We start from the raw sequence: 27,113 nt of genomic DNA on the forward strand, positions 1-27,113 counted from the left end.
TCTAACTCCTTCACTGGGGACCCTGTACTCAGTTCGATGGATGGCTGTGAGCCTCTACATCTGTGTTGACCTTTTAATTTCTATTCAAAAAAACAAAATTTGTTAAATATCTCATATACTGTGTAGAATGGCATGAATAATTTTGTCCATGAAATAAAACTTCATAGAATTTTCTACTTGTTGTGTTATGTAGCCCAGGCTGGACTTGAACTCCTGACCTTCATGTCTCTAAGTTGCCATTCAAATCATATCTCAAATTTGCAAGTTGGGATCACACATATGAAATTTAATTTGCATGTCACACAAATCCCTGCTAAATCTACCCTGAAATATTTTTGCCAGTCTAACCTCCCTTGTTATCACTGACCTTAAAGTCTAGACTGTTTAGTCTCACACTTCTATGCTCTTGCATTCGTCCATCCTTGGCCTAAAGTGTGTGTAATATTGTGTCATACTATAAATCTTAGGAAGTTTATTATCCTGTTATTAACACACTTTCACCCCATATATTTTTCTTCAAGTTTACTTTAGTTATTGTATGATATTCTGCTGTGTGTGTCATTTTAAAGATTTTTAAATTTTTGTTTTATTTGAGACAGGATCTCACTATGTAGCCTTGACTGGACTCTAACTCAGAGATCATCCTACCTTTGTCTCCAAGTGCTAAATTAAAGGCACGAGCCACTATGCTTGGATTATTTTAAAGGTTTGTATTGTGGAATTTACTGTAGATTGTCTCTACTATTTTTATTTTCTTTTTACAGTTAAAATCTTTTAACATTTTCTTTTTAAGGGCTGAAGAGATGCCTCTATGCTTAAGAGTACTTGTAGCTCTTGCAGAGGACTGAGATTCAGCTCTCAGCACTTACACAGTCCCACAGTCCGTCACAACAGTCTGGAACTCCAGTGTGAAGGGATTCAATGCCCTCTTCTGGCCTCTATGGGCACTTCACATACATGGTACACAGACATACATGCAGGCAAAATACTCATACACATATGATAACAATAAATATTCTAAAAATATTTTGTAGGGGGTGGAGAGATGGCTCAGTAGTTAAGAGCACTGACTGCCCTTGCAGAGGTCCTGAGTTCAGTTCTCAGTAACCACATGATGGCTCACAACCATCTGTAATGGGATCTGATGCCCTGTGTGTGTGAAGAGAGTAACTGTGTACTCACATACATAAACATGTAATTTTTTTTAAATTGTAATTTTTTTTTTTTGAGACAGGGTCTATCTACATAGTTCTGGCTGTCCTGAAACTCATTATGTAGATCAAGCTGTCCTGGAACTCACAGAAATCTGCCTGCTTCTGTTTCCCAAATACTGCTATTAAAAGTGTGTGCCACCACACCCACCTAAAAATATTTTATTTTTGTACTAATTATATGTGTGTCTGAAAATGGGTTTGTGCAACCCAGTGCATTCTCTACAGAGAACAGAAGAGGGCATTGTATTCCCTGGAGCTTTTGGTCAGACGCCTCCTAATGTAGGTGCTGGGGACCACACTTCCTTATGCTTTCTGTTTACATCAATGGCTTATAGTCCAGAGATGTTGAACTAATTGAAACTGGCATAAAGTACAACACTGACAATATATCCCAAGGAAAGAAAGATTGTTTAAAGCACGATTTGTATAAAAATGTTTATTCTCAACAGCAACACATATTAAAGAGTTGAAAGCCAACAATTAAGAAGAAGTAGGTTTGATAAATTAAGGCCACGACTAGAATCTAATTCTGCTTTGGGAAATAGGAAAGGTTAATTTACCAGCATACTAACTACAGTGCCACAATGCTATATAAACGAGTACATATGAAATCAGATTAAGGAAAAAGATAATTTCCACAAGATAAGGAATCCTCTGCGGTTATTCCAGAAGGAGCCAGAGTGAGCCGCCCCTCGCATTTGTACTTTAAGAGGCGTCCGCATACTCACTTTGATTCTCACAAGCACCCTGCATGCACGCAAGCTATCATTAACTTCGCTTTACAGGTGCTGAGGTCGCACCACGGTCAGGGATGCCAGACCCTGGAGGAGCCAGGTGGCGTGCCGCCTCCCTGCCACCCCCTCGCTTGGCTCTTCCTGGTCCTCACTACGCTGTCAAACGTAGCCTGGGAGCCGGGCTGCAGAGGCGCGGAGGCCTGGGCTGAGGCCACTTGCAGAGGCGGCTGGAGGCCACAGAGGCCGGAAGTGCGGGCCGGAGCGCTCCGGGGCTGCGCCGCGATGGCGAGACTGCTGGCCGTCCGCGTGGTGGCCGGGCTGGCGGCAGCCACGCTGGCCGCCCTGCTGTTGGAGCAGTACGGCCTGGCTGGGCCGTCCACGCCGCTGCCGAAGCCCAGAGGCTCCCAGAGGCCGCATCCCGCCCCGGGCTCGGAAGCCAACAACGTCTTCTGGGGTCTGCAGGTGAAGCGGCGGGAGGCTAGGGGAGGGCAAAGCGGCGGCAGGCTCAGCCCAGCAGGGGGCCTCGGTGGCCGTCCGCCCGCCCGGAGGCTCCGCTCTCCTTCCCCGGGGTTCGTTAGGGCATCTTTTTCTTTCCCTTCGGCTCCCCGAGAGCTGGCGGGCCACCCGTGCCGGTACGTCTCCTCCTGACTCAGACACTGTGTCTCTGTCCAATGCCTGCTTTTGACAGATATCCGACATTCACCTGAGCAGGTTTCAAGATCCAGGCAGAGCGTTGGCCTTAGAGAAGTTCTGTTCGGAAACTATTGACATCATTCAACCGGCTCTTGTCCTGGCCACTGGTAGGGAGGATTCCTGTGCTGTGTGTGTGGTGGTGGTGTTCTGTGGACCTGATGGTAGAATGGGGAGCAGCTATTCGCTTGAGGGTGTTGGGAGCCCTCGCTACAGCCTGTCAGTGAGCCCTTTGAAGTAGTGGATAATGGAGTCAGGATCCAATTTAAATGCTTGGCCATCTCAAGGTTTAAGTCGTAGGAACAAGACTTGTGATGCTTATGTGATTTTTTGGCTGACATATTTGTGTGGTGTGTGTGTGTGTGTGTGTGTGTGTGTGCACGCACGTGTTGATGGTGATGATGTCCTGATGAATTTGAAAATTAGGAAATGTCCTTTAATCAGGAATCAAAAGCTCTCCTTTGCTGATTTAAATTTTGTGTACAAAGGAGGTTATGTTTTCAGTTGTCAAATGACTTCATCTGACTGCATTTCCTAGACTCTTCAAACCTGTGCACATGTGACCCCAAAGGTTGGGTAAAAAAAGCTCCAAGGAATTGTGTGTTCTGTGTTCTGTTTATTGGGTGGCTCAGCTATCACTCACCCTTCTGAAACGTGTCTCTAATTAAGATGAAGCATCAGCCCTCAGATAACGAGTACGCCCCTGCTTTAGGTGTTCTGTTTACTTCCTAGAAACTTTGGCATTTCATTGGTCAAACCAGATTGGTTTTTGCTCTGAAATAATGCTTGGTCACAGTATAAATCCTGATTTAGGGGTTGGAAAGCAACTGTTGCAATAGGTAATAGGCACTTGCTAGAATGTTGCAACATCTCATAAAGGGGTTTCATTTAGTATATTGGTGAATTTTGTACTGTTTCCTCTCTCTCTCTCTCTCTCTCTCTCTCTCTCTCTCTCTCTCTCTCTCTCTCTCTCTCTCTCTCTGTCTCTCTCTCTCTCTCTTTCTGATTTACTTACTATATATACCATGATCTTCCTACATACCAGAAGAGGGCACTAGATCTCATTATAAATGGTTGTGAGCCACTATGTGGTTACAGGAAATTGAACTCAGGAACAGCCATCTCTCTAACCCATTGTAGAGGGCTCTTTAAGTCATTCCCTTCCCCCCAATATCACTATAGACTACATAAACACTTGTTAACCTACTATAATATCGCCCTTGCTGAGATAATCTTGTTAGTTTAAATGGCTTAAATGGTTTGCTTTGGACATATGTGGACTCAATTGATTTTATGTATGTGTACTGAATAGTTTACAAATTTGTGTTCAGCATGCTTGTTTGTTTGAGTCCCCTGGAGTTTATTTTACATTTCAAGTCAATTCTGTGTAAACTCACAGGAGACCTGACAGATGCCAAAACAAAGGAACACTTGGGATCCAGACAACATGAAGTAGAATGGCAAACTTACCAGAGAATTCTGAAGAAGACAAGAGTCATGGAAAAAACCAAGTGGCTGGATATCAAAGGAAATCATGGTAAATCTGCCAAGAGCAGGATAGAATATAGATTCCTTCAAAAATATAGATTTCTCTAGTTTAGATTATAAAGTTATAAAATGGAAAATTGTAACATAAATTTAGATATAGTGAAGGCCAAATCTCTTAAGACTTCAGAAGCAGGTAGATCTCTATGAGTTTGGGGCCAGACTAGTTTATATAGCAAGTTCTAGGTCAGCTAGGCTGCATAGCAAGTCCCTGTCTCAAACAAAAAACAAAACAAAACAAAACAAAAAACAAAACAATACAAAACAAAAAACCCAAAAAGCAAAAAACAAAACAAAACAAAACAAAAAACCAAAACCTAAAACATTGAGATGTCATTGTTGGCCTTTCAGGTGAAAGTTGGTATAGTGTTTTCTTCTTTACATGGGAGAAAGAGTTCTTCAGAAATTCTTGTGGGAAAATGTTTAAAATGGATAAAATAAATAAATAAAATAAAATAAAAACACCCCTATATTGTGTTAAGTGAAAGAGGCTAAATCTATATTTTCCTATTGTATGATTCCATTTATATGACATTCAAAAAAGATAAAAACTATAGGCAGAAGACAGACTGTGGTTGCCAGAGGTAGAAATAGGAGGAGAAACTGATTTTAAAGGCATTAAGATTTAGAATGCAATTGAACTGCTTTCTATTTTGATTGTGGTCTTAAATATATAACTGTGTATTTGTCAAAAACCATAGAACTGAAATTATAGCTCAGTTGGTAGACTGTTTGCCTAGTATGTATGAGTCATTTTTTGGCATGGTCCCTAAAACTGCACACTGTGGCAGCATGAGGCAAGAGAACCACAGATAGATTCAAGGTCATTCTCTCTTGCAGAGGGAGTTCTAGGCCAGCCTGACTAAAGCCTCTGCACTCGTTATGGTTGTATTGATCAGGCATGGATTTGTTTCTTTCTGACTCTATAATCCCTTCATTAAAACAGCAGCAAGACAGGTATGGTAGCACATGTCTATTCCCCCAGCTCCAGAGAGGTCACGGCAGGATGAACAAGTTTGAGGTCAACATGAGCTACCTAGAAAGTTCCAGGCAAGCAGAAACAACAGCCTAGTCTTAGAACTTTCAAACTGATTTCTTCTGAACAAAATTGCAATGCACCTACGATTCTTCAGTATGCTCAGTCAGTGAGGTTACTGCTTTTTAAATGTACAGTTGGTTGACACCTTGCATTGAATGTGTTATAGAAAGTGATGCATGTTTGCTTTTCTTCTTCTAGATGCATATAACATTCCAAGTCTGGAGAGCATCAGCAATTATTACAGGTACTAGATGACCACAAGGCAGACTACTAAGTAGAGTCTAGCAAAAGAAGGGTGCAGTCCATTCAATGAATGAGTAAACTCACCTCTAACATAAAATTTCTGTAAAAAGAACTTTGGATAATTTAAAAAATGAGTGTATGTGTGAGTGTGTGTGTGTGTGTGTGTGTGTGTGTGTGTGTGTGTATGTGTTACAACTGGTCCTTTAAAAAATATTTTTCTTGCCGGGCAGTGGTGGCACATACCTTTAATCCCAGCACTTGGGAGGCAGAGGCAGGTGGATTTATGAGTTTGAGGTCAGCCTGGTCTACAGAGTGAGTTCCAGGACAGCCAGGGCTACACAGAGAAACCCTGTCAAACCCTGTCTTGAAAAACAAACAAACAAACAAACAAACAAAAACAAAAAAAAATTTCTCGCTTTTTGGAATTTGCTTTCAGGTTGGTCTGAAGTGTCTAATGCGCCTTCTAGCTTCAGCCTCACATTTGCCAACAATATAGTCATGCCGGGCTCTCTTCTGCTCCTTTTTTTTTTTTTTAAGTAGAGTCTCACTATATAGATCATGCTGAAATGGCCTGGAACTCACTGAGGTCTACTTGCCTCTATCTCAGGAATGCTAGGATTAAGGGTTTGAGTCACCACACCCAGCCTCCTTTCATTCCTTTGGTTGCAGTTGGTACATAGAAGTGTTTAGATCAGAGCTTGTACCTGGACTACTGAAGTTAGTGGGTTTTCAGAATGCTGAGACTGATTCTGTGGGCCTCTGGAGTGGCCACAGAGATCAGGGGTCACCAATGGCTGTTCGATCCTGTCATCTGGCTACTATAAACATTAATTTTTCTTTATACATCATGAATGTGATCTGCCCAGGCACCTCTGTGTTAGAAGCAAGCTCTAGCTTCAGTACGTCGGGATGCTTCTTATGGTTGCAGCTTCACGTTCAGCTCCGGGAAGTGAGGAGTTTTAGTCTGCTTTGTCATTTAATGAAGCACTAAGTGTTCATTAAAAGCTCTTCTCTAGTTGTGTGCTCTTCGAGACAGAAGAGCTAATGCTAACAAATACCCCCTACCTTCAAGGAACTTATGTTCTCTTAAGAGAAGATATGCTAGGGGGAACCATTAGAAAAGAACATGAAGGTGAGGCTGATGAAATGCTGCATTATTTGGTTCATATGAGAACCATTACAAGAAATCAGAAAAGGTAGAGGTTGTCATAGGGCAAACACAGAGAAGGCCTATGAAGAATGAAGATGGGGGATTTTTGGTTTTGGTAATTTTTGTTTTGCTTTTTGGCTTATTTGTTTGTTTGTTTTGGTTGGTTGGGTTTTTGTTTTTGTTTTTGTTTTTGTTTTTCAAAACAGGTCTCACTGTGTAGCTCTGGCTGACCTGAAACTTGCTATGTAGACCAGGCTGGCCTCAAACTCACAGATATTCACCTGTCTCTGCCTCCCCAGTGGAACTGAAAACGTGAGCCACGACCACCCAGATGAGTGGAGGTGTTCTTAAGACATGGGTTGTGGTTGCAAGTCCATTCCACTGGTTTTCAAATTTGGGTATGCAGAATAGTTGCCAGGAATATATTTTTAATAAAGTGCTTTACTTCAGATTTTTGTTGTTGTGCTAGGTATTGAACCCAGGGCCTTGTGGAAGCCTGCCATGGTGGCACATGCCTTTAGTCCCAGAGGCAGAGGCAGAGGCAGGCAGAATCTCCATGATTTTGAGACCAGCCTAGTCTACATAGTGAGTTCTAAGACAGCCAGAGCTACATAGTGAGACACTGTCTGTAAAGAAGACAATGTTAACATCAAATAGTTAGACTCTGTATAAGTAGTTAAATATAGCTTTAAGTGTGTATGTTAAAGTTTGAAAGTTTGTTTCAAAGTCTTACATATTAAGTAAGCTATTACACAAGACACTTAGGTAAGAGATAACTATTTTTTTTAATAAAGCTCTGAAATTTGGATATTATACTTGCATCTCTGGGGAGTGGGAGAGGTTCCCTACAGGCCTCACACAGGGAAGCAAACTGCGAGGACATGAAGAGGAGCATGAAAGCCTGGTGCGGACTGACTCTGTCAACTTGGAACAGACTTTGGAGAGTTTATTTCCATTGTCAGCACATTTAAAACAGTACAGTTTGGGGAAAGATTGCTAGGCAATAGTCAGTCTAATCAGTCCAGTTCCAGATGTACCATAAAGCGTAAAGTGTGATTACATAGCAGCTCTTTTACACAGGACATGTGACCTTGAGGTTGGGTTCTACAGCTAAAAGGCCCAGACTCTACTGTGGTCTCCGACAGATAGCATGGAGGTCAGCAGGCATAAAGTACATATGACATCTTCGTAAGGATGGGTAATGGTCTAGGGAGGGAAGAATCTGGAATTCTGAAGAATGTGGATGAGGTCTGTCCCTTCAGATAGCAAAAAGGTCACCAGGTCATTAGCAACCTCCACTCTCAGCTTCCTGGATGGAACTCAGGGATTTGATTTTCTCTCCTCCACTGCGGACACACCTCTGTGTGTTAACGTTCCTGGGTCTCTTAGTGCTTCTTTGTGAGTACAATGACTTCTGTATGCTCAACATACCTCCAATAGAATCCATGCTTTCTTTTTATTTATTCAGTAAATAATGGATGGGCACTTGCTCTATGTTAACACATCCTTTCCATTCTTCACCCTCTCCCTTCATGGATAGCTGAATATGCTTGATACCTAGGATACTAAGGACATTCGTTATTAGATGTGGATCCTGTATATTGGTTTTAGAAGCCAAAAAAAATGTATGTACGTGATTCTAGACTATCAATCTCCTTCTCGCTTGATGACCTACCTTGCAAGCTTTCTTCACTGATTGAACTTCTTTAGGCTCTTTTCCAGAAGAAAATACCTTCTGTATCTCCCCATACCAAGGCTTCCCGACTTCCAATATATACTCAACAAGCTCTCACTAATATTTTTTAATATTTTGATACTATGCTCATATCTGATCCAAGGCTACGACCTACCATTGCACTACACTGCTAATCCTCGCTGAAGGCTTTTTAAATTAATTTCTTTTATTTCATGTGTATGGTTGTTATGTCTGCATATATGTATGTGTACCCTGTGCTAAACTGATACCCCACAAAGGTCAGAAGAAGGAGTAAGAATTACATAAAGTTGGAATTGCAGGAAGTTGTGAGCCACCATATAAGGGCTAATAGCTGAACTCAGGTCTTCTGCAAGAGCAGCAAATGCTCTGGTCAGTTGAGCCCTCTTGCCAGCCCTCTCACTGAACATAGATTTGGTCTTTCTTAAAGATTTATTTTTAAATTTTAAATCATGCATTTTTGTGGGTATGAGCATTGGCATACAGCTTCTTGTAGAGTCAGAAGAGTGTGCTGGATCCCTGGAGCTGCTGTTAACAGGCTCTAGTGTGGTGCATGGCATAGGTGATGGGCACTAAGGCCTCCACAACAACTGTATGTCCTCTTAATCGCAGAACCATTTCTCCAGTCTCGACTGAAGTTTGCAGAGATTGATAAGTGATAGCTCACTAGACTCTGATTTGTTTCTTTTGAATGTCTAAGGGACTGTTTAAGATAGTCGCCACCTGTGCTTCACTTGGTGACTTTGTGTGTTGTCCTGGATTAATTAATTAATTTAGATGAGTCCTTGGAGATGAGAGAAAAATGTTGAAATGCAATCCTTTTATCAAGTGGAAGCGTAGCTTAGTGAATTTCTCTTTCAGATCAGAAATGTTTTTTGTTTTTGTTTTTGTTTGTTTTTGTTTTTGTTTTTGTTTTTGTTTTCAAGACAGGGTTTCTCTGTGTAGCCCTGGCTGTCCTGGAACTCACTCTATAGACCAGGCTGGCCTTGAACTCAGAAATCCGCCTGCCTCTGCCTCCCAAATGCTGGGATTAAAGGTATGTGCCACCACTGCCCAGCAGGAAATCTCTTTTTCAAATGGGAAAGATCTGATGTGATAGTTGGAACAGGACAATTTTGTTAGGACTTAAAAGAAATGCACTTGGGGCAGGCAAGCTGTAAATCTCAGCAGTTGCCTGGAAGAAAAGAGAGAGAGAAGGAAAAAAAGCCATGCCATTTAAGCCTCCCTGGTGGTGAGACACATACCTCTTAGGCAAGCAGTCACATGATGGGCAAGTGAGCATCAGAAAGTCAGAAAGCCCAGGTATCAGAAAGAGTCCACTTAGATTCTGGCCAGCAGCCTAAGAAAAGAGGCAAAGAAAGAAAATGAGAAGTTGTATGTTTCTAACTTAGGCCTCAGTCAGGCAGTGACTCATGGTAGCTCCTAGTCACGACTGAGTATTGAGAATCTTGGGAAGAAAAAGCACAGTTATCTCATTAAAGAAGAAATTGTCCCAAAGCTAGATGTGGTGGCACTTGCCTTTAATCTGAGCACTCAGGAGGCAGAGGCAAACGGATCTCTGGGTTAAAGGCCAGCCTGGTCTACAGAGTGAGTTCAGGCTACCCAGGGTTATGTAGTACAACCTTGTCTCTAACCAAACCAAACCAAACCAAACACTCACCCAAAGCCAATAAATAAATAAATAAATAAATAAATAAATAAATAAATGAAAATAATTGCATCTCTCTTTGGCATGGCTTAAAATGATTCTGCCTTCCTAGGGGTGGTCTCTTGGCCAGATGACTGACCCAGCCCAGTTGGAATGATTGGTTTCTGTCCAGGCCAGAGATCTATTCTCTTGACTAGAAGGAGTTTTTTCTTAATGAGCCTTTATTATTGCTCTAACATGAAATTCACTCTTTTTATAATTGCACTAAAGCCTTTCTATCTGTATTTTCTAGGAAATATTCTGCTGTACGTAAGGATGGCTCCTTCCATTACATTCACAGCACCCCCTTTGGCAACTACTCTTTCATCTCTGTGGATGCCACCCAAAGGCCAGGGCCTAAGAGACCCTATAATTTCTTTGGGATTTTAGATGAGGTATGACTTGAAAAAAATCACTTCCATTTGCAACTTACCTGGTTTTATTTTTTCTTGAATATATTTGAGTCATTTCATTATCTTAAATAACCATATTTTCATCTAGGTATGCTCAAGAAAAGTTTTACTGTGGTTATAAATATATTTAGAAACTACTAGCAACTTCAGAATTGTTACTACTATCTCTATTTTTATCTAAAAGTTGGGAAGGAAGAACCTCACTTTTTATATATATTTAGCAAATGTTTATTAAGTATGGATTAAGTATAGGATTATTCAGGAAGGTATAGAGCATATAGCTTGGTGTACTATATGATATATTGTTAAATTCCCACAATTGCCAATATTAATTAGTGATCTATATTTTTCTAAAAAGAGAACAATTCAAACATTTTGGCAAGGCTAAGTGAAAAACTGTCATTTATAAAAGCACATATGAGAAACTCTTGTATGTCTAAGTATAACAAATGCTAGATATGTCCTTATTTGATGAGTGCATTCTTACATGAGGCACACATCCCTGTTTATAAGAGTATAAAGTGATAAGATCACAAAAGTCCCTGAGTGTTTCATTTACTATTGGAGCATATGACCAGTATAGAGAAAAAGGATAGTGAATAGTAGGATTTGCCAAGGACTAAGAGAAATTCAGAGTTATGTTGAAGGTCCTAGAAATTAAGAACATGGGATAAAGTTATGTCGTGTTTCCTAATTACCAAGTGCCTTTAGTGAGCTGGTGACTTTATATTAAAATTTTTTCTTAGAATAGAGTTTTAAAGATGCAGTGCACAGACCAAGTACATAAAAGCCAATTGTAATGTTACCTAATGTTGAATTCCTGGTCTTTTGTTATTAATTATTTTATGTTTATTTATTTTGTCTTTTTAAAAAGATATATTTTATTTATATATTTATTTTATGTGTATGAGTACACTGTAGCTGTACAGATGTCCATAAGCCATCATGTGTGTGTGGCTGCTCTCAGGCCCTGCTCTCTGCCCTCGATCTCATCACGGGTGGTTGTGAGCCACCATGTGGTTGCTGGGATCTGAACTCAGGACCTTCGGAAGAGCAGTCACTGCTCTTACCCACTGAGCCATCTTGCCAGCCCTATTTTGTCTTATGTGTCTTGCCTGCCGTTTTTTATGTGGACCATGTGCATGCAATTCCCATGGGGGCCAGAAGAGGGCATCAGATCTCCTGGAACTGGAGTTACAAATGGCTATGAACCATCATGTGGGTGCTGGGAACTCAGGTCTTGCAAGAGCAGCCAGTGGTCTTGACCACTGAACCATCTGTCCAGCCTCCGAGTCTTCTTAGTCTGACCCCAGTTTTACCAAATTGGAAATCCCAAGGTTGAGGCTCAGAAGTTTATTACTGTAAGTATGTTACAAATGTCATAAGCATGCTTATGTACATTAAGCAATGTACGCAATGTACATTGTATGTACATTATATATGTGCAGTTATGTTTGAAATCAATGTCATGAGATGTTTTTTATATAGTAAGTGTCTGAAGACTTTACAGATGTGTATGCTGTTATAACTCTCTCACAATCAAGACTTAGAAATCAAGACTTACCACCCTAGAAAGTTTTCCTTCAGGGTCTTTACTCCCATGGTACAAGTGATTGCTCTCTATCAGCGTAGTTTTATTTACTCTAAAATTTTAGGTGAGTGCGACCTTACAGAATGGTCTCTTGGCTTTGACTCTCAGCATGATGCTTCTGAGCTGCATGTATGTGGCTGTATCCATCCATAATTCTTCCTTTTTTACTACTGAGTAGTATTCCATTGTGAGGGTATATTATACTTTGTTGGAGTTTCTGATATTTGACTAATATGAATAGACCTGTTAACATTTAGGTGTGTCTGTGGATGAATAACACATGTGCATGTTTTAGCATTTCGGCTTAGTGTCTCTTTTAAAAATTGTGATGTAGTTGTACACAAAACTGAAAAGATAAGTTGTCTCATTAAGGGGATAATTATGCTCCCCATTCCTGACACTGGGGCTTGAACCCAGGGCCTTATGCACTCTACGAGGCTAAAGCTTTACCTCTGGGCTACATTCCCAGCCCTGAAAAGATTAACTAACTTAGAATTCAGTTTTTGTACATCAAACACAGGTGGTACTTGCCCTACATACTACAGTCACCTTAGAATCAAAGGAATTATAAAGTAAATGAAAACAGTTTGGAACTGATGGATATATATTTAGGCCATTACCTAGTAGAACTGTGGCTACAGAGACAATGAGATCATTGTCATAAACTGTAGGGGAAATGTTTAACTTGTTGGCACTGGATTTTAACCTGAGGCCCAATTTAGAGATCCTTCTCTTTTTCTCCCACTTTAGAAACAGATGGAGGAACTCTTATCATTTTCCAAGAAAAGTAGTGAGAGCAACCAGACGATTTGGTTTGGCCACTTTACAACATCAACTATCATGTCTCCATCCCCAGGGATCCGGACAGTAATGGGGTGAGGCAGATCTGTAGAGCCAGAACTGGTTATTTCCCATTGCTTTCTGAAGAGACTCTCTTATTGTCTTTGTGCATTTATCCTGTTTGTTTTTCATTGTGTAGTTCCGCTACAGCTTATCTGTGTGGGCACCTCCATACGCTTGGTGGGCTGATGCCTGTTCTGCACACTCGTCACTTTACAGGCACGTTGGAACTTGAGGTGGGAGACTGGAAAGACAACAGAAGGTGAGGAGACTTCCCTATGAGGGAAACTTATACAGATTTTGCTAAAATAGTGACACTTTACTATTAATGTGAGGGGTGATCCCAGGGATGATTTGTGATAATTCTGTTAGTTTAGTTTGTTAGTTTGGAGGAGAGTTCTCACCATGTAGCCCAGGCTAATCTTTAATCCTTCTGCCTCAGACTCCCACATGTTGAGATCACAGGTGTGTAGCAGCAGAACTCAATATTTGTTCTTTTAAGGCAATATGCATTTCGTTGCTTGTTACTGTGGTTAAATAAATACTTTGACAAAATTACTTAAGGGGGAAGGAGTTTACTCGCTCACAAGTCAAGGAGAAGGTTCTTCATGCTGAGGAGACTGAGGCAGCTGGTGCCATCATGTCCAAGTCAGGAGCAGAGAGTACAGAATGCGCAGCTCTTTTCCCTGCCATCATCCTTGATCCTAGCCAGGGCATGGCGCCCACAATGGGGATGGGGGCACTCTTTCTACTCCACTTAAAATCAAAAGATTTCCCCACAGGCATGCCTACAAACCCATCTCAGGTGACTCTAGGCTCTGACAAGTTATTAGTTAATATGTATTTGATAATCATTTCCATTATCTAAAACTTGTTCTAACAGTAATTTTTAGATTAATTACTTTTTATTTACTCATTTATTTATTTATTTATTTGTTGGGGGTGTTGAGACAGGTTTTTTTTTTTTATGTGTAACCTGGCTGTCCTGCAACTCATAGATTTGCCTGCTTCTGGCTCCTGAGTGCTGGGATTAAGGGCATGTGCCACTACATCCAGCTTATTTTTAATTTTTAAATTAGATATATTCAGTTTATGTGAATGCCTTGCATATGCATATATATGCACATATATATGTATATATATGTGTGTGTGTGTTTAGTGCCTGCATAGGTCAAAAGGGCACTCTCTTCCTGTATTGTCTGTCTTTCCCTTAAGTAGCTTTTTTTTCCTATTTTGTTAAATCTTTCTCTGATTAGTCACTTTTTCTGCCACTCAATTAGACATCACTTTCAAGCGTGGGTGCTTCCTTCTACAAACTAACTTTACCTTCTTTGTTTGGGATTAAAGGTGTGTGCTAAGGGTTGAGCCATACCCTAACTAGAAACAGGTTCAAATATCCTGTAACACTTAACTACTGAGCCATCTCTTCAGCCACTAGAGCAGTAATGTTTACATTATTATGCAATGTAAAATTTAAGACACATGCATTAAAATGTAGGCTTGTTTGTTTTCTTTTGAGGAACGATCTCAATATATCTAGCCCCTAACTAGCCTGATGCTGGCTTTGCACACTAGGCTGATTTAGACTTTGTAGAGTCCAAGTGCTTATGCCTCCTGAGTGCTGGGACCACAAGCGTACACCACCGTGTTGGCTTTTTCTTATTCCTTTTTGTTTCCTCTTTGTTTGTTTGATCAGTTAGTTGGTTGCTTTTTGTTTTTGATTTTGTTTTTGAGAGAGCATTTCACTCTGCAGCCCAGGCTATCCCAGAACTTACTCTTTAGCCTAGGCTAGCCTCAAACTCACTATCCTCTTGACTCATCCTTTGTAAATAAAAACATTCTGTTGGTGTGGGCTGGTCTGTGTACCAAACTTTCAGATTCACTGGGGCTGGAAATTTTTTCCCTTGAATTTTATGCCGGACATTTTAGTTATTGCTACAATAGTAATTTAAATTCTTCGGATAAGTAGGAGTTTGTATTTGATGTAGCATTGTTGGTGGAATAAAGAATGCCAGATCCTAGACTGCTGATGTACACCTTAGTTTCAAAATAGTCGTAAAAGTACTGTCTAGAATAAAGTGAACTAATTTTAAAACATTTATCTTTAGAATCAAAGCATGCAGGCATTGATCTAAGTTGCTGTTAGCTTCATCACCTCAGTCAGCTCCCAGCTGATCACACGGGGTGAGGGGTAAAGTCAGCTCCCAGCTGATCACACGGGGTGAAGGGTAAAGTCAGCTCCCAGCTGATCACACAGGGTGAGGGGTAAAGTCAGGCTCCTAGCTGATCACACGGGGTGAAGAGTAAAGTCAGATCCCAGCTGATCACACGGGGTGAAGAGTAAAGTCAGCTCCCAGCTGATCACACGGGGTGAGGGGTAAAGTCATAGGAAGGAGAGAAGAAGCAGAGCAACCTTACCTCCTATCAATTCACTGTATCAAAAGTCCTAGTTTTATGGGTTTTATTTTTATCTGTGTTTTACTTTCAAGCACCAGCCCCCTTTGAGAAAGGGTGTCATGTAGCCCAGGCTAGGCTTGAGCGCACTATCTAGCTAAGGAGGATCATGAACCTGATCCTCCTGCCTCTACTTCCTGAGTACCGGGACTGCAGGTATGTGCCTCACACCTGACTTATGCAGTGCGGGAGCCCAGAGCTTCCTGTGTACTAGGCAAACACTTTACACCTCAGCTTCATCCTTAGCCCTCCTTCAAGCTTAGAGTAATAAGTAACTAAATTCCCCTTCAAGCTTAGAGTAGTAAGTAACTAAATTCCCCTGTTCTCCTGTGGCCTCTAGGTACCGGATCTTTGCTTTTGATCACGACCTCTTCAGCTTTGCTGATGTAACCTTTGACAAATGGCCTGTGATTCTTATCACCAATCCCAAATCACTCCTCTATAGCTGCGCTAAGCATGAACCACTAGAAAGGCTCTTCCATTCCACACACATAAGGTATGTCTTATGTTTCAGAATTGACTTTCAGTTTGATATGGATGAAGAATGACTGTTGTGGTGTGAAAGCTAGGGCATGTCCCACTGTCTTTTTTTCAACCGTCCAAACATATAAACTGTTTTCTATTTCATTTCCATTCAATGTACTTGTATATATGTGCATATATCATGTACATGTATATATATGCATATATTATGTATATATGTATATATCTGCATATATGACACACACACACACACACACACACACAAGGAGTTGGGACTTGAACCAGAGCTTCACACTCACACAATGTCAGGCATGTGTTCTACCACTCTTTCTAGTCCCCTAAAACGTACTTTTTTTAAAAGCTGGTAAAATCTATAAAATCATCCAGAAACTCAAGACAATCATTATTTTTTTGTGTGTGTATTTTATTTCAGCCTTTGTGTTCACATATGTTTACTTTGTTATAACCATGACATATTACCTTATAATCTGTGCTTATTTATTTATATTTATTTATTTTTTTTTTTCGAGACAAGGTTTCTCTGTGTAGCTCTGGCTGTCCTGGAACTCACTCTGTAGACCAGGCTGGCCTTGAACTCAGAAACCCACCTGCCTCTGCCTCCCAAGTGCTGGGATTAAAGGCATGCGCCACCACTTCCCGGCTTATTTATATTTATTAATTATTTGCATGTTTAAGGATAAAATTAGGGTTTTATATGTTATAGTCCTCAACAAAAAGTTACAGACAACCACAAATATAAGCTCAAGTGAGAGCCTTTTCTTTCAGTCTGAGATGAAAGAGCAGGCTCCTGTTACAAAGAAATTGAGGACAGTGGGGTTTGTAAAGCCCAAACCGCAGCTATACCCTAACAGAGGCAAGCAAGAGTCAAATGTTTCAACACTTTTGGTTCAGTTCATTAAAACAATGGCTGGCCTGTGTGGATTGTTCAACCCAACAGGATGTGCTCCCTGGGGCTGGGAGCAGAGGGTGAAGCACAAGAGGGAGTTAGCTGAAAACAGGGAGAGCTGATACTTTGTGGCTTTCATTATTACTGGGAGGCACTTGCTTCACTACAAGGCTATACCTCAGTTCTGCATGTTCTACTTTTAGAAATTGGTATCATTAGGATTTTTGTTTGTTTGTTTTGCTGAAACACCTGCCAAAAAAGCAAAAGTTTGTTTTTTGTTGCATAACCCTGATGAAATTAAAAATATAGTTTATGTATGAATTTGGTGATGGTTGTTGATAGAATTCTAATAAGACATTATTTTTGGAAAAATATCTTTCAAATGTAAGATCACTTATTATGCATATTTAAAAATATTTAAAAATTAAACATGTATACATCTATATTGTATTAGTTTTTCAAGACAGGGCTTCACTGTGTAGCCCTGGCTGTCCTGAAACTCTTTGTGTAGACCAGGCTGGCCTTGAACTCACAGAGATCCACCTGCCTCTGCACTAACTCCTGGAGAGCACAGTGATGGAAGCAGTGTGTGTGTTTGCATTTCTGAAGAGCTGTCATTAGCACTTCTGGACGCTCTTTAATAAGTAGTCTCCATAAGACACTTCTTTATATCATTGTTATCAGAGAACACAGTCCAAGAAGACTCCTTTCTTTGTGCACAGAGAATGTACCACAACTTAACCACTTTGTTGTTTTATTCATAAAATGTTAGGATTGTTCTTATTTGAGGATGAACATCTGGTAAAAGTAGGTTCTTATCTTGTTTGAATGAATGCTTGAATAATTTCTTTTTTCTTTTTTTCTGTTTGTATTTATTTATTTTTGTTTTTTGTTTTTTGAGAGGCAGTTTCTCTGTATAGCCCTGGCTGTCCTAGAACTCACTCTGAGTCTGTATACCAGGCTAGCCTCGAACTCAGAGATCCATCTGCTTCTGCCTCCTGAGTGCTGGGGTTAAGACGTGGGCTACCACGACTAGCTTGAATGACTTTTTTTTCCCCTGAGACAGGGTTTCTCTGTGTAGCCCTGGCTGTCCTGAAACTCACTCTGTAAACCAGGCTGGCTTTGAACTCAGAAATCCGCCTGTCTTTGCCTCCCAAGTGCTGGGATTAAAGGCATGTGCTACCACTGCCGGGCTTGAATGACTTCTTAATGATAGTGCTGTAGAAGTGGGTATAAATTCTTAGGAATTTAAAATTTTATTTATTTTTTATTGGGGAGGGGCATGCAAACGGCATAGCATGCCTGTGGATATCAGAGGACAGCTTTTAGGAGCTGGTTCTTTTCCTTCTACCATGTAGATTCTAAGGTTTGGACTTAATGTCATCCAGCGTAGCGAGAAGCCCTTTTACCCACTGAGCCATCTCAGCACATGAGTGAGCATATGAATGTTGATGAAGATTGCCTGATTACTTTTTATTTTTTTAGAACTAAAAATATTACCCTTCCCCCCACCCCCAGCCATGGTCTCTATGTAGCCCTGACTGACCCGGAAGTCACTAAGTAGAACAGGCTGGCCTCTGTCTCTGGGGTGCTAGAATGAATGTGATGTTTAGACTACTACATCTGGCCTATCCATCACATTCTTAATGATGTCTGGATATCAGTGCTACGTGTTAAAAGGCCTGGTGGCTCAGCTCTTGGTATGGTCTTGCTTTTTCTGGCTAATACATCAGAAATCAAATGAATGAATTATAGGCTTAAAATTAGATTAACAGGATGTGATATCTATTTGCAGTTCTATTCCTAAGATTAAAACCAGAAATTCAGGAATTTCTTCAGAAGGAACTTTTGGTCTACCCTAGATTTAATCAAAAGAAACTGATTTTGTTTTCTAAAATAATAATAATAATAATAATAATAATAATAATAATAATAATAATAATAATAGTTTAGGGGCTTGGGATGTAATTCTGTGGTAGAACATGTCCTTAAAACCACATCCCAATATATATATATATATATATATATATATATATATATATATATATATATATATATGTTTCTAATTTCTTAAACATTGCCGAATTGTTCAAAGTCTCTGCAGTTGCACAGTGTGGTTCATGTCTTCAGACTACAGTAGCATTGCTCTCCTCTATAAACACAATGTCCTATACCTAAAATCATGCATTTTATATATGCTCTTATTTTAGAGTATTGGCCTTTTCCTTATCCCCCATCACTTCTGTCACTGTTAAGATTGATGGAGGTAATATAGGCCAGGCTTCTCACTTGTCTGGTCCTATTTTCATACTGAAGTGGAACCCTAGAAACTACAGTAATGGGACACATACCATAGAAGTATTCGTCCAGGTAAGTTAGTCATTGTTAGTTTGTTGTGTCAATGATTGGGCTCTTGCCACAATGAACTCTGATTTGGGTTTATTGCTAGTCAATTGGTAAGAAACAAATCTGATAAACAGTAAACAAAGTTTGAGTACAGTATATTTAGTATATTCTTTTGGAAGTTAGATTTCAATTTACTTTATGTGCCTGGGTAGAGAAGATTGTATGATGAGAGGCTAGAGGACAGCTTGTAGAGCTTGGCTCTCATTTAAAGAACCATGTGGGTCATTAGGTTCTACTCAGGTTCACTTAGTGACAAGCACCTTTACCCACTGAGCCATCTCACTGACCCCAACAGTTTTTCTTATTCTTGGTGAACTTCCTTCCTATCTTCTTCATCCATAGGAAATCACTAATCAATTTTCAATCTTACATGTATAATTTTAAAAAAAATTAACCTGCTAAATCCTGGTGAGGTACCAGACTTGTAATCCTAGCTACTCAGGAGACTTGAGGAAAGAGAACCATGAGGTCAACCCAGATAAGATGTTATCTCAAAATAATTCAATCTATTGAATATTTGATAGGTAACCTGGTTCTTCATTCATTAATGCTAAAGTTCTGTCCTTTTAAATGCACCACACTAGAACTAGTAAATGCTATCTCCAAGGCTTACTGCCTCAGTCTGCTAACCTAGGCCCAGGCCTGGAAGTTTCTAGACCATGTACAATCTTATCTAGGCCTAGAATGTTTTCAGCCTCTGACACTTACTGCTGAATAAGCTCACCCTTTCTTGTTCTTTCTGAACTCTACCAGCTGGTTCATCTCAGCTGTTCTGGCTCAAATTCCTATCCAGACTGACTGATTCAATCTGGCTTCTCACAGTTTCTTCTAAATTGATCTGCTTGGCCTTAAATTGACTCTAGCAATCTGTTCTGATCTTCTGGCTCCTTCTCATTCTTTGGCTCCTCAGTCTTCATCTGTGTCTAACTTGTTCTCTCTCTGTAAAACTCTCCTGGTAAAACTGCTGCCTTTCTCTTTCCTTTCTCTTCTCTCTTTTTTCTTTCTGCCTGCTCTGCTCTCTTAAATAACTTCCTGTCCTCTCTCTTTTTGTGAGAGTTGGACATATTCTGTTCTGTCAAATCTTTCTCTGATTCATCAGTTTGTCCACTGTTCAATTAGATGTTACTTTCAAACATGGTTGCTTCCTTCTACAAACTAACTTTACCTTCATTGCTTGTAATTAAAGATGTGTATGTCTGTATTCCAGCCAGAGAGATTAAAGGTATGTGCTAAGGGCAGAGCCACACCACAACTAGAAACAGTTTTTTTCAGTATATAATACAGTTTTGGGGTTCACAGTGTGATCAAATATCCTGTAACAGAGAGGTCTGATTGTGTGTGTGTGTGTGTGTGTGTGTGTGTGTGTGTATGTTTGCATATGTGTTTGGTTGATTCAAATCAGAATCCAAACAAGGCTCACAGAATTGCAGTTAGCTAAATAGTGTCTTCCATTTCTTTTACTGTATAAGTCCTCTCCTCACCCCTTACTTATTGTCTTTTTCCTTACCTTATTTTGTAAAAAATATTTTCCATTTTCATATATGTGTATGTGTTATGTATGTGTGTGTGCAGTATGTATGTGTGGGCATGCATGCTTGTATATATAACTGCATATGTGTGTGCATACATGTGGAGGCCTTTGGTTGATGTTGGGAATCATCCTTTTTTGCTCTCCCTTCTTACTCATTGAGGCGGGTCTCTCAATCAAAGCCAGAGTTTTCAGGCATGTCTGGTCTCCTTAGCTAACTGGAGGATCCCCTTTCCACCTTCTGAGGTTGGACTTACAGGCTGGCAGGCCCCCTTCCCACAAAGAACTTGTATGAGTTTTAGGTATCCGAACCCTGGTCCTCATGCTTGTGCACAGAGACTTCAATCACTGAGTCACTTCCCCAACCAACACTTGCTTTATTTTTTGAGGCAGGGTCTCTCACTGAACTGATATGAATAAATCAGCCAGCTAGTGAATTCTGAGACTCAACCTCTCTTCTTCCTCTCTGTAGGACTGGGGTTATAGATGTATTTGCTTGATTGGTTGGTTGGTTGACTGTTTATGCATATATGTGTTTATATGTGTGTAAGAGTATGCCTGAATTTGCACCTGTACATGCACAGAGGCTGGAAGACGGTGTGTCAGATCCCTCGCAATGGGAGTTAACAGGCATTTGCAGGCAACCAAGCTTGTTATATGAGTGGTGGGATACAAACCCCAGTCTTCATGATATCATTTCTATAGCCCATCCCTGGCTTTTTGCATGGATTCTGAGGATTAAACTTGGGTCTCCATGCTTCAGCAGCAAGCATTTTGCCAACTGAATCATCACCTCTTTGGCCATTTTCTTATTCTCCTCCTCCTCCTCTTCCTCTTCTTCTTTTTCTTCTTCCCCTTCCTCCTTTTTTAATGTAGGGTCTCACTGCATCCCAAGAGCTGGGAATAAAGGTGTGCACCATCACACCTGGCTCCCTCTTGCTCTTCTCTCTCCGTTTTCTCTTCTCCTCACCATCTGAGCTCAGCACTGCTTCTAGGCTATGCAGCTCCTTAACCCTGCCTCCTTCAGATTCAGCCTTCAGGTTTAGTGTGGGAAGACAAGACAGGTCTTTAAGCCCAGGAAGCCTTTGTTGTTGAGAAACTGTACATAGGTGTATAATCAGAACCAGATACACATTTAAGCATGGCTGCAAGTTGCTTCCTGGCTGTGTTTCTAACTAGGATTCTGCTGGAAGAAGTAGGAGTGCTCGCCACATATTTTCTGCTCAAGAGAACACTCATCTCACATTTGATCCTTTGGCATCATTTATTCTCCTTACTGACCACTACATTGTGGTGAGTAAATTCAATTAAATGTTATTTGTATCTATTGGTTTGTTTGTTTGTTTTTGTTTTTACTGGATTTGGTGAATTCAAACTTCTAAATATTATAGTTATGTGTCAAGAAATCTAAACCTTATAAAATCAGAGCTATTTCCTTATCTATTTATCTAGAAGAATAAAATGTTTTGTGTGTATGTGGAAGGGGATACGCATACCATGGCATGTGTCTGTTGGTCAAAGGACAACTCACTAAAGTTGGTTCTCTTCTTCCACCATATGAATCCACCCCAAGGACTGGATTCAGGTCATTGAGCTTGCTAAGTCATCTCACCAACCTAGGGAATTTCCTTTCTTTTTTTTTAAGATTTATTAATTTTTATGTGTATAAGCATTTTGCCTGCATGATGTTAGTATACCATGTGTATGCCTGGCTCCCTTTAAGGTCAGAAAATGAGGTCCCTTGGAACTAGCATTTGGATGGTTGGAAACCATTATGTGGATGCTGGGAACCAAACCTGGGTATTCTGGAAGAACAACTAGTACTCTTAACCCAGAGCCATCTCTCCAAATCCCAGGAATTTCTTTTGACTATTTTCTTACTTTAGTTCGTGTGTGTGTGTGTGTGTGTGTGTGTGTGTGTGTGTGTGTGTGTATCTGTTTACTTTATTTATTTTTGAGGCAAAGTCTTACTGTGTTTTTCAGGGTAGCCTTGTACATTTGAGGTCAAGCAATCCTCCTGTCTCAGCCTCCTGAGCATCATAGATTATGCAAGTACACACCACTGTGCCTGACAATATTATTTCATAATGTGATTTTTAGCTGTGTTATATTAACACATATATGAAAATATTCTTTGATTAAATATATAACTCAATATGTTAAGATTTATTTAAGAAATCATTAAATGAACATATATTTATTTAACCAATTATATATTTAAAATTATTTCTAACTTTTTCTAATAATTTCAACTAGTTTTTCCATTATTGTTAATGTAAGTTTCTTAGGATAAATTCCTATAACTGACTTGCTAAATGGGGAGAAGTTATACTATTTTTAATATAATTATAAAATTTATTTATTGTATTGTTTTCTCTCCATCTTCCTCATTAAAATATAAGACCCACAAGAGTAAGGGATCTTTGTTATGCCTATCATATAGTAGGCCTTCAACAAATATTTCTTAAGTGAATCAGTGACTGAGGAGTTTTTGTTTTTGTCTGGTTGGTTTTGTTTTAACATATGGTCTGGAGAGAGGCTGTAGCGATTTGTACTCTAGTTTCATGGGATCTTCCTCACCATGAGTATCACAATCTACCCCTGCCCCATATCTAATTTCAAATAAAACAGATTACCCTTCAAGTATAATGAAACTCTAACATTGGTCTAAGTAAATCCAGAAAAAGTAACACTAAGCAGTTTATTATACTATCAGTGAATCAGATATTTGGTTCTCTTGACCACAATTTTTTTTATTACAGAGTATTTTGTTGTTAGTGGTAACGATGTTGAAAACAAAATCTCTTGTTTCTTTTTCTACATATACTTTTCATACCAAATGTGTGGGGCTTTCTAGGCTAAATAATCCTCTAGTCCTCAGTGGACACTGATTGGGTATTGTAGACTTTAACTCAGTTCTCATACTGATGGCCAAGAGAGAGAGAAGCGTCAATCCCACAGGCTAAGGACTCAGTCCTATAAAGTCACCCTCCGCACCACCCCCTTGTCCCAACACTGCCCCCCAGAAGGCCACCTATGCTTCAGATGGATGAGATATTAATGGGAGATTCCTAAGACATCCTTTCTGGGGTTTAGTAATTTGCTAGACTGACTCACAGAACTCAGAAAATTAGTTTTCTTACTGGATTCCTGGTTTATGAAGGACACAACTCAATGTCAGCCAGATGGAAGAGAGGGCAGGAAGAATCTTGGATGTTCACATCTATGTTCTCCGAGGCATGTGCCACTGTGCTAGCTAGCTCTCCTGCCCTAGACTAGAGCAGCCTCTGAACCCTCCAGCAGGATGTCTATGCCAGTCTCACTATGTAGGAATGGATGATTATGATGAATTCGGCACCCTCTTCCCTGGAGAGCAAAGCGGGTGATGTGAGGATGCGTGCTCATCCTCAGCACGTAGCTGGTCCCTCCCGCACCCATCCCCCTCCTGAGTGGCTTTCTAAAGCTTGTTACTTACTAATCACAGGTGACATTCTCTCCACTCACCACCTCACAGTTGTTTCAGGAACTGCAGTCTACAGCCAAGTGTTTAAACAGGAAGTACTTTACTATTTTCTATTATCATTTATAAAATTACAAAAGTCATAGTTACTGGAGAACAGAGGATGAAGAAGACTAAAATATGGGTTTTGTATTGCACCACTTCCATTTTTGTTAATGAAGCCAGTTTGGAAGCCTTGTCTGGAGCCATGCCTGCATATCTGTTCACATTAATGCCACTTCTCCCTGCAGGCACAGGTCTGGAGCCATGCCCACATATCCGTTCACATTAATGCCACTTCTCCCTGCAGGCACGGGTCCTGTTTGTGTTGATTGTGCTGACCCAGCTCGCCACGCTGATTACGTTCAGATATCTAGCATACCCAGAACTTAAAGGTTAGTAGTCATGATTCCTTTTATTCTAGAAGATGTGAAAGTACCCCATAACACCCGCATCATTAACAAGTGTACAGAGGGCTCTGTGAGGTACATCCTTAAATGAACATTCTCTTTCTTTGTTTTTTGTTTTGTTTTGTTCTTTGTTTTTCGAGACAGGGTTTCCGTGGCTATCCTGAAACTCACTCTGTAGACCAGGCTGGCTTCGAACTCAGAAATCCACCTGCCTCTGCCTCCCAAGTGCTGGGATTAAAGGTGTGCACCACCACTGCCCGACTTCTTTGTCATATTTTTATCTTGAAAAATAATTCTTTTCACCCTTCTACTGTATGGCAATAAAATGTGGTTTAATAAAAAGGGGGAAATTCACAATATTATTTAAAATGGCTAATTTATAATATAAGTAGCTGTTTTTTATGAATAGCTATTTAATATAATTTATGTTGAAATACATTTGAACAAAAAAATAATTCAAATAATTAAAGATAAGGTTTTAATACAAACTTGGAAAAATTTGACTGTGCATAGTATATATGCATTTAATCCCAGAACTCAGAAAACAGAGGCATGTGGATCTCTATGAGTTTAAAGCCAGCTAGGGTGACACAGTAACATTCTGTATCAAAAATTGGGGGGGGGTAACATTTGAGTGGTGCATGCGTGTTCGTGAATTACACTCAGAACAGGTTGTAGAACACCTGATCGCCTCTAGTGCTTGCCACTTCTCCCTAGAAGAACCTTTCCCTGGAAAGGTTCCATGATTAGACTTGCCAAGTCACTGAGGTGCCTTTATCATATCGTAATGGATAATAAGAATAAACTGACCATTATTCATACACAGCCCTTGTAAGAAAGAAGAAGGTGGATTTTCAAATGAGGGCTGAGCAGGGAGAGTCCTATGCCATAACCACATATTGTTCCTCCTCCCCATAATCATTTCCTCACTGCTGAGAGCCTGTGACTGAAGGAAGTGACTATAGTGTCACAGTTATGTCTCATCTCAGAGGTCCTGAGGATGACTACCTGTGTCTGTCCTTGTTCCCCACTCACCCTGACTGACACGCGTACAAACACCTACCTTGCTGCCTTGAACAGAGCAGATGCTCCATAATAAATGATAACTCTGCTGCATCTCACCCTCACCAAGGAAGTCATGGAGACTCACCATGCCGCCAGGCTGTGTGACATGTGCATAGAGTCCCAGCACAAGAGCGTGGGGACATGAGGACCCAGACACAGAGGCCAGTCTGAGCTCTGCAGCGAAACTCATCTCAAGAGCAGGAAAGAGCTTCTGTGTGCCACCTTAATAACTGCTAAAGGTGTGTGCCACCTTAATAACTGCTAAAGGTGATGCTCATTTCTCCTAAGCGAACACCCTGTCAGTAGAGCTGGGCAGCAGCACTGGAGAGAGCTTTTAGTGATCCTGGCCGGAGCTTCCCATGAGCATGTCTAAATAAAAGGGTAATTTGTGTTTCCACTCAAGCTCTGCCAAGTGAAACACCCATTCATAGATACATTCATGTAAAAGGCCTAGTATTGACGGTTGGCTTACAGAGCTGAAACAGGAAGCTGCAGCTAGCTAACCTTTCTCCCCAGTTTTCAACCATGTCCATCATTTACTGCGTAGTCTCACTTGGTTCTGTCACCTGCTTCTGCTTAGGTTGAGGCTAGTAGGTGGCTGGGGAAGAGCAGTCCTTTCTGTACAACTTGTGTTCTTGATGGCTTGAAAATCTGTTCCAAGCAGGGTGTGATGTGGCTTATGCCTGTAATCCTACCACTAAAGAAGTTAAGGCAGGAGGATTGCCATGAGCACAAGAATAGCCTGGATTCATTAACAAGATCAGAGTCGTCTGGATATTAAAAGTAAACTCAAACAAATCAGTAGCCTTCCTTTACACAAAGGATAAACAGGCTGAGAAAAATAGGGAAACAACAAACATCTTTCACAATAGTCACAAATAAAATAAAATATCCTGGCGTGACTCTAACCAAACAAGTGCAAGATCTGTATGGCAAGAACTTGAAGTCTCTAAATTAAAATATCAAAAGGAAAAGCCATCCCCCGGAACTTGTGGTAATTTCAAAAAAGAAAAGAAGAACCTAAGGGCATTAAAAACTATAGATCCGTAGGCCAACTTAATTCCAGTATTCACATATATGAGCAGCAACATGGAAATCTATTCTTGTTGAGTGATTCTGAAAAGCAACCAGGTTTAGAGAGCACTATTTTATAGTCTAAGTCCAAAAAGGGAAACAAGAACTCATTTAACTCATTTAAGAACTTCATGTTAGTGTTGATAGGGCTTTGTTGTTAACCTCTAAGTCCTCTGAGGGTTAATACTGCATTACTAATTTTAAGATAACATTAAAAATACATGTCAGCACTTTCTTCCTAGCTGATTAGCTTAGTAGCTACAACATAGAGCTTTACATTCTCAGTTACCTGGCCTGAAAGAAATATATTCCCTTTATGAATCAAAGAATCTAGTTTCAGCCAGGCAGTGGTGGCGCACGCCTTTGACCCCAGCACTTGGGAGGCAGAGGCAGGTGGATTTCTGAGTTCGAGGCCAGCCTGGTCTAC

At 40.3% G+C, this 27,113-nt stretch overlaps 1 protein-coding gene across 3 annotated transcripts in view; it reads left to right on the forward strand.

Annotated features, from left to right (window-relative positions):
* Tmem62 (transmembrane protein 62) overlaps nt 1–27,113 on the forward strand; it is a 40,800-nt gene that overhangs the window by 5,823 nt on the left and 7,864 nt on the right. Inside the window, exons 1-11 of one of the 3 annotated variants that reach the window (XM_031371608.1) lie at nt 1,395–2,410; nt 2,637–2,748; nt 4,038–4,175; nt 5,421–5,466; nt 10,270–10,411; nt 12,771–12,895; nt 13,000–13,122; nt 15,655–15,810; nt 18,915–19,074; nt 21,818–21,931; nt 24,448–24,532. In XM_031371608.1, coding sequence (XP_031227468.1) covers nt 2,231–2,410; nt 2,637–2,748; nt 4,038–4,175; nt 5,421–5,466; nt 10,270–10,411; nt 12,771–12,895; nt 13,000–13,122; nt 15,655–15,810; nt 18,915–19,074; nt 21,818–21,931; nt 24,448–24,532 — 1,381 coding nt within the window. In that variant the 5' untranslated portion in view covers nt 1,395–2,230. Of the gene's footprint in view, nt 1–1,394; nt 2,411–2,636; nt 2,749–4,037; nt 4,176–5,420; nt 5,467–10,269; nt 10,412–12,770; nt 12,896–12,999; nt 13,123–15,654; nt 15,811–18,914; nt 19,075–21,817; nt 21,932–24,447; nt 24,533–27,113 lie in introns of those variants that run through there. The other 2 variants (XM_031371609.1, XM_031371610.1) reach the window with 2 other exon arrangements.

Source organism: Mastomys coucha, unplaced genomic scaffold, assembly GCF_008632895.1.
Source record: "Mastomys coucha isolate ucsf_1 unplaced genomic scaffold, UCSF_Mcou_1 pScaffold15, whole genome shotgun sequence".
Lineage (NCBI taxonomy): Eukaryota > Metazoa > Chordata > Mammalia > Rodentia > Muridae > Mastomys > Mastomys coucha.